At 38.0% G+C, this 8,421-nt stretch overlaps 1 protein-coding gene across 1 annotated transcript; it reads left to right on the forward strand.

Annotated features, from left to right (window-relative positions):
• Positions 1-212: 212 nt before the first annotated feature.
• LOC120356258 (apoptosis inhibitor 5-like) lies at positions 213-5,821 on the forward strand. The gene is made up of 3 exons (XM_039445168.1): positions 213-404; positions 1,697-1,860; positions 5,677-5,821. The coding sequence occupies exons 1-3, from the start codon at positions 243-245 to the stop codon at positions 5,819-5,821; spliced, it is 471 nt and encodes a 156-aa protein (XP_039301102.1). The 5' UTR covers positions 213-242.
• The last annotated feature ends 2,600 nt before the right edge of the window (positions 5,822-8,421 follow it).

The raw sequence follows: 8,421 nt of genomic DNA on the forward strand, positions 1-8,421 counted from the left end.
ATTTTTTTAAAACTACAGCAACATTTTGACGTCAAACGTCAAATGTTGCTGTACTTTTAAAAAAATTGAAACAAATCATCCGAATTCATTGAAAACTGAGTTGCCAACGCGGCTTTCTGATAGTGAATTACCGCAATTTTTTGAAAACTCAGGTGACAACTCTCGTGTAAACGCGCGTATTTTGTTATTATTGGTTGATATTGTTGCAGTCGCAGATAGATTCGTCCAAGTTTGTGGTGTACATGTGTGAGCTGGTGCTTCCTCGGCTGTCGGAGGTGTCGTCAGCTGATGAGAACAGCGACCCACAGCTGGACATTCTCAAGCTGTTTGCCGAATTGTGCACACATTGCAATAAATTGCCAGACCCCTCCGCGTCTGTGCAATGTGTCTTCAATACGCTGCTGGTAAGTTGTCTACTTTTAAAATACTGTCATTTATTTCATTTTTGTATGATTTACCAGTATCTTTAGGTCGGTTACAGAGCTCGACCGACCGTCAGTGCGTACGTCAGTCACGCTTGTCTTTTTCATAGATATTCCACGTATCCGTACAGAGCAGGACTGACGGCACGCATGCGCACGGTCAGGACCATGCGTTTTACACTGCGTACGAAGACCATCGGTCGACTGACGCGCTATTGAAGCAAATAGAAGCTTTCAGAGCTGTACTGATCAGTAGCCCGATCGCAACATAACCAATGTGCTGACACCTCTGCACGACAATCAGCTGGTATTGAATTGAATAAATAGCATAATGAATGAATTCAATTAATAGTGTCATATTTGAAATCAGAGTTTTTCTATACATTTCTTCAATCATTTATAATTTTTTTATTGGAAAAATCATATATTATTATTATCTACATTTATTTGATCCGTAGCTTAAAGTGACTGCAAGTATTCCCAATGGTGATACAAGCTCGAAATAACTCATCAAAATTTCTGAGGTACCGTAGTTAAAAAATTTATCTTCACCCCAAGCAATGATGTATATAATGTTACTAAATTCCCTTTGAAATGCTCTTTGGGCGACCATCGGGTGAACTTGATATCTACTTCTTCTGCTCCTCCGTTTAAGTTACTAGGATAATAAGCTGCAATTAACAACTTGTAAACGCGTCCATTTTGTGAGTCAGATCAGTTCGTTCGTCAGGAGAGCTCCGAATGTGTAAACTGATGTATGGATGCGTATGGTAAGGATGATACATACGCACTGACGGTCGGCCGAGCTCAGTACCCGCCTAAAATGTGTATATCTTCGAAACGGTATGAGATATCGATGTGCGGTTTTCGCCATTCATTCTCTCTCTTGAAATTCTGTATCGAAATCGTGTATCATATGACCACCTTCCTATTTAAAAAAATAAATATGGATTCAAAATGACGGGTCTAAGATGACGCCCAAAATTTAGAAGTGGCAGAAAAATGGCTTTTTTCGATTCGAATACGATCAAAAATATTCATAAGGATTATGATGAAACCTACTATTAAATTATCAAAAATATTCATAAGGATTATGATGAAACCTAGTATTGAATTATCCTTATAAAAGAAATATTAAGCTGTAACCATAATTTTCACCAACTCCTGTTGGCTATTCATACAAGTAACAGGAATAGCAGCATTTACATGGAAAACTGACAGAATTCTGTTTATATTCAGCTGACAGCTTTATGTTTATATCAATTTATTTGCAGAGTTTCATGCCGCCGCCACCAATGACAGATGGCGAAGAGCAGGAAGAACCGAAGCTGTTTTTCTCGTACGTTGAATGTCTGATGTACTCACTGCATCGGCTGGCTCGGCTCTGCCCCGAATTCCTTACACAAGACGCTGACCGACTCAAGGATTTCAGACTCAGGTGAGTCTCACATTTCTCATTCAGAATTATCATAAAAATAATGAATAGGGGGATGAAATAACTCTATAAATGAATTGAAATAAGGTCATTGAATCATCATTTCAAATTGATTAAAAAGCCTGCATACAGACTTAAGCGTCACGAGCACGCGCATTTCACTTTTCATCAGCTGATGATAAGATTAGTATATCTGAATCCTATCGTTTCTGTACAAATACAGATATGGCTCAGGGTGACTCGTTGGAGTAAGTGATAACGCGCCGGTCTAATAATCAAGAGAACCCGAGTTTGAATCTCTACCGGGGCAAAAGTTTTAGACCACAGTACAATCACATAGATACGCCCACCCCGTCTTTCGGAAGAGACGATAAGCAGTATTAATATTATTATTAAATCATTTATTGACCATCTTTAAAAGAGGTAGATTCGTCAATCAGTCCAAACGATTTCAGTCTTAGTCTTATATTCATCTAATCAGTCTTACTTGCTCGCAATGAGCCATAAATTCAGCAATTGAATATGAGGAGACATTCAATAATTCATTTTTTATTATTGTTTTCAACCCCTTACCGTTCATCTCCTTGAGATGCGCAGGTAGAGCATTGAACAATCTTATACCAGCACTTTTCACTCCCCGCTGATCAAGAGTTGTTCGATGAACCTCGTCTCTCAAGTTTTGCCTGTACCGAGTTCCATAATTGTGAAATACCTCTCCTGTATTGAACTCATGCTGGTGTTTCTTTATAAAACAAAGTGTCTCGAAAATGTAAAGACTAGGCAACGGAAGAATTTTCAATTCTTTAAAAATTGGCCGACAACTGGTTCTCTTGTTTCTCCTGTCATTACTCTCAATGCCCATTTCTGCAGTCTGAATAACTCCATAACACCACTGAATTCCACCAGAAAACAATATCAAATGTCAAGAGGCAATGAAATATTGAAAAATATACCTGTCTGAGCGTTACTCTCTTTAGCAGTAATTTCAAATGTCTAATCGCAAAAATCGCAGAACTAAGTCTTCCTCTCAAATATGACAAATGTGGCCTCCATGAAATCTCTGAATCGATGACTATACCCAGTACTTTTATGTCTTTGACAGACTCAATGCTGCTGTTTCCAATTCTTAACTCGACCTCTCTTGACGTTCTGAATGGGATTTCTTTAGTCTTGCAATAATATAATCTTAACATATTTGCAGCTAACCAGTTATCCAATTTCTGAAGTGCCTCTTGGCATTGTAGATCCATATCTACATTTTTTAGTAGAATACTGACGTCATCTGCGTACAAAACACAGTGAGCTGGCTCTAGGTGCGAGGGTAAATCATTTATATATAATAAAAAAAGTAAAGTATCCAACACGGTACCCTGAGGTACTCCACTTCTAGTTTTCAACCATTTAGATTTATATATATACTTGGGTGAGAATCAATAACAACCCTCTGATCTACCTAATCTACCCTCTACCTAAAAAGTAGTCATCCCTCTCACTCATTACCCACACACAATTCTAAGAGCTTATGTGGGCTTCACCCTCAGTATTATGATATAACCATCTGATGAAATGCGCGTGTTTGTAGTAGCACTCAAGTCTGTACGCAGCAATAGGGGAAAAGAAGTTGGACCGCTAGCGCTTCCTTGTTAGAAGATATGGTATGTAGATCAGATGACAGAGGCTGAGCGCCTACATTCAAATGTACAAATAATCTCATATTGAATTAACAGTGGCTTGTTAGAAATGCGTTGACACTAAATTACTCGAAGAGCGTTTATATGACTTTTCACCAAACTCAACCCGATGATATCACACTTCAATTAAATGCAGTAAGAGTACACAATGGAAATTGCCTGTATGGCAAGAACGGTAGCAATCGTAATCAACTGCCTTGCCTTGTCCCGTTTTAGAAAACGTGACCAAAACAAAGTATTTAGGTGTCACTCTGGACCCTCATTTAAGATGGAATGAGCATATAATAGTATGTGTAGCAAAATGAAATTTATGATCCACAAATTTTATAATTTGAGCTTACTCAAAGACAAAGGTCTAAGTAGAATGGTATATCTAGCATATGCTCAGTCAGTCTTCCAGTATGGAATTAGGGTGTGGGGTGGCGCTTTCAATGCACATTTAAAAAATTGAATGTTATTCAAAAGGGTATTCTCAAGGCAGCCTTGGGAGTGCCCAGACGATACCCTAGTCACCAACTTTTTCTGGAATTTGGAGTTATGACAGTCAGACAGCTATATATTAGAAATCTAATTAAATATATCAGCAATCATTCAGATATCTTTACACTGCATCAAACTAATTATATTTTCAGATCTGCAAACAGATATATTGTTCCTCGAACTGACTTAACTATATGCAGAAGACAATTCAACTACATAGTAAATAAACTAATAAATATTATTCCAGAACATTTTATAAAAATAAAACCCTCTAAAGCACTTAAAACAAAAATTGAGAACTGGATCAAGACCGAAAATGTTGTAGTCAAACTATTTCAACTCTAGGCATTCATCAACTCTTTATTATCATGTTTTATTCAAATTATTTCCCCCTTTACTATCTGAAAGTTGTCTATCAAACTATGATTTTGTTACTTTGTCTTATCGTTTGTGAGTATTGAGATGTGACCTGGTTTCCATAGTTTTATTTATTCTAGTGGTTTGAATTAGCTCTTTTTTCTATTGACATGTTTGCTGTACCTAGTTGCTCAAACTCACTGCCGGCGCACAAGTTTTCTTTGCCGGTAGTGCCATTTTGTAAGTTAAAATATTTATTTTATCAATCTGTATTATTTTATGGCAAATAAATGATTTGAATTTTGAATTTGATTAATTTGTTGTCAAGTTATTTGACTTCAGCTCAAACGCTAGTGCACTCATGGAGTGAACTTTAGATTGGGGAATTTTGCCACCAGAGATCTATTCATTGGACAATATCATAGCCACCTCTAATACAAGGCCCTGGCCTACGATATTGCAACGTCGCAATGTAGGCCTAGAATCTAATACATGATTGGTGAAAAAGATAAGCTGGTATTTTTCAAAATCTTTTCCACCAATCATGTATTAGATTCTAGACCTAAACTGCGACGTTGCAATATCGTAGGCCGGGGCCTTGTATTAGAGGTGGCTATGACATATTGATTTAATTTTGTACGTTCCTAGTTCTCCCCTCTCATCTGTGCTTTTTTGTAAAAATAAAATCAATACTAATTTTTATATGTGTATGCCTAATTATTCCCACTATAGTGAGGTCCACGTTTTAATGACAGTGTTTAATTAGCAATGGTATTGCGATCCTTGTCCATCATTCAACAAAGCAGACAGAGCTATCTCTTTCTCGCTTTGCTCTGTTGCTAGATCGTATTTTAGCTATGTAGAATTAATAATTAACAAAATATTTCATCCCAATCAGGAAATTCATTATGAAATATTGAAAAATATAATTTATTGCTTAATAAAATATTATTGATAATTTTAAAAGAGAATGAACAGTTAATACTATGTCAATAAACTTGTATCAGCTACCGTCTATAGAAGGCATTGACAAGACAGAGGAACGGCTATCTTTCTCCTCTGCCTTTATAAGGTGGACCTCACTATAGTTTTCATCTTTTTATCTATTCATTATTACATTTCATTACGTTTTTGTTTCAAATTATCAAATCAATTTATTGCCACAGACAAACACTTTACAATTTGTATCGGTCACGTCAATATTACAAACTATATTAGAGATCATACAACAATAGCAATTACCTAAAATCTAGATAGACTCCATGTTAACATTGAAATTGTTTGTTTTTAGACTGCAGTATTTTGCCCGTGGCATACAGGGCTACATCAAGAAACTGCGTGAAGCCCTTCAAGGGAAAACCGGAGAAGAGCTGAAAACCGAAGAGAATAAAATCAAAGTGGTTGCTCTGAAAACAACACCAACATCAACACATTGATCAAGGACCTGTTCCATTCACCACCCAGTTTCAAGTCGACAATCAGTCTGTCTTGGAAGCCTGCCAGTGAACAGTAACGTGAGTGTTGTTACAATTTTTTAATCAATTGCTATCAGTAAATGAACTCTGTTAACAGAGTAGAATTGTTCCATAATTGATTGAAACCGTAATATTCTGTTTTTTTCTCTCTCTCATTAATGTTATTATTTTATCGCTTTTGTATGATATCTCCAAAAAAGCAACAATCAACATAGGATTGCATCACATTGAACAGGTTTCATCATTCAGGTACCTTGGGTGTATGATTAAAGAGGATATGCGATGTGATTTAGAAGTAAAAGTGAGAATTGCAAGAGCAAAGGAGGCATTCAGCAATATAAGAAGATTGGTGAGTAGCAAAATGCAAATAGAACTGCGGAAGAAGATGGCCAAGTGTTTTGTGTGGAGCGTGGCTCTATGGAGCGGAAACCTGGACTCTCAGAAGCAGGAAGAGAAGAGATTGGAGGCCTTTGAAATGTGGGTGTGGAGGAGGATGGAGAGGATCAGCTGGATGGATAAAGTGAGGAATGAGGAGGTACTGCGTAGAGTAGGAGAGGAAAGGAATATTATGGCAGTGATAAGGAGACGAAAGCGGAACTGGCTGGGACACTTGCTGAGGCATGGCGGACTACTTGTGGAGACAATGGAAGGGACTGTGCAAGGAGGGAGGGTGCTGGACGAAAAAGAGTGAAATTGGTGGATGTTATCAGGGAGGAGGGAAAGTACTCCAAGATGAAGAGAATTGCACAGGACAGAGAGGAATGGAGAAGGAGGAATCATGTTTAGACCTGCCCTAGGGCAGAACACCAGTAATAGTAGTATGATATCTTTCATTTTTATTAGTCTACTCAATTACTTATTTAGTATTTCCACACTTACTTACTTTAGTATATTACTTATAAAGTATTTCCTCACTGCGAAATACTTTCAATTACAAGAGATATGAACAGAAGTTTTTAATCAGATCACTACCGTGTTATCGGGTGGTCACGCAAATTGTCGATTCCGGCTGAAGTATGACAGTTGTAAGGCCTATTGACGACCTGAATTATACCGGGTGTTTCAAAAAGAATGACCCAATTTTAAACAGTTAATTTATTTTAAAAATGGTGTAGACAATCCATTTTACATCAAATTATTCACAGAAGTATCAAGTTGATGATGTTGTATACTAAGTGTTCTATATGTCCTCCTTTGAGGCTCGGACGACATCGACATCTAGACGGTAGCCAAATTCATCCCAGACTGTTCGCAAGATGTCTTCTCGGGCTGTAGCAACTGCATCAGTTATCCTGGTTTTAGCTCTTCAATATCAAGTGCTAAGGGAGGAACAACGTTAAAGATCGTGTTTCCATCTTTATGGATATGGAGGAACATAAACACGATCTTTAACGTTGTTCCTCCCTTAGCACTTGATATTGAAGAGCTAAAAACCAGGATAACTGATGCAGTTGCTACAGCCCGAGAAGACATCTTGCGAACAGTCTGGGATGAATTTGGCTACCGTCTAGATGTCGTCCGAGCCTCAAAAGGAGGACAAATAGAACACTTAATCATCATCATCATCATAAACTTGATATCTCTGTGAGTAATGTGGTTTGTGTACACCATTTTTAAAATAAATTGACTGTTTAAAATTGGGTCATTCTTTCTGAAACACCGGTATATTCAGTTCAGTTCTATGAGGTGCAATGTAGGGCCTTCTATAAAAGAGCTGCTGTCAATTATTATGTCAGAGTCATGCAAGGGTTTAATTCAGATTTGTTATAAAATTCGTCAAAGTTCAGAGTATATTCTCACATTAGAATAAATAGATGATTGATTGAAATGTTTGCAGACCAAGGACGGCAGTCACAGAGGAGGAGGGGATGCAATGAAGCGCCACACCGATCACATTTGGGGAGGGGGGTGCACCAGACAGCAAGCAGAGCAAGCAGGACTCGAGGGGAAACCGAGAACTGTATCAGCCGCCCGGCGGAAAGTACAGCGACAAGGTGTCCCAATACTGTGAGTAGTCTTCACTTCCAATTTTTTGTCAAATCCAATTGAGTACATGGGCCAAATTGAAATGATTCAAAAATAATTTAACCTCAAATAGAGTAGTGACGAAAAATAAACAAAAAATCGAGGATACCAAACCTCAAAAATGTTGTTTGAAGCCTTTAGCTTTGATGACACAACAATGTATGACGACATGTGTGTACACACAAGTTCACCATGCATGTCCTGTCGTTAGTGACCAGCCTTAGGATTAAGGGTAACTGTCCACTGGAACCGTATTCAACCGATCCGTTCGGCCGTTGGATCGGACGAATCTGCCGGCCAATAATTCGGCCGAAATCGGTTTTAGTGGACGCCCATCTAAAGCATAGTGAAGCGGCGAAGGTATAGTTTAACAGAGAAGATAGCTAAGGGTCGGTTTTCCGAGCTCAGGATTTAGCCAAGTCCTAGACTTTAAACAGCTGGAGTCAGAAAATTGGTTTTCAAAACGGGGCATAGTCGCAGTCATTGTCAAAGTCACGTTTGAGTTAAATTTCGAAAAACTAGAAAATTGAACACAA

The sequence above is a fragment of the Nilaparvata lugens genome, unplaced genomic scaffold (genome assembly GCF_014356525.2).
Source record: "Nilaparvata lugens isolate BPH unplaced genomic scaffold, ASM1435652v1 scaffold6300, whole genome shotgun sequence".
Classification (NCBI taxonomy): domain Eukaryota; kingdom Metazoa; phylum Arthropoda; class Insecta; order Hemiptera; family Delphacidae; genus Nilaparvata; species Nilaparvata lugens.

What these genes read in the sequence shown, in the direction of transcription:
- LOC120356258 (XM_039445168.1), top strand. Translation starts at nt 243, where the DNA reads ATGTGTGAGCTGGTGCTTCCTCGGCTGTCGGAGGTGTCGTCAGCTGAT. An exon ending in GTGTCTTCAATACGCTGCTG is followed by an intron (nt 405 to 1,696) that starts GTAAGTTGTCTA and finishes ATTTATTTGCAG; the next exon opens with AGTTTCATGCCGCCGCCACC. An exon ending in CTCAAGGATTTCAGACTCAG is followed by an intron (nt 1,861 to 5,676) that starts GTGAGTCTCACA and finishes GTTTGTTTTTAG; the next exon opens with ACTGCAGTATTTTGCCCGTG.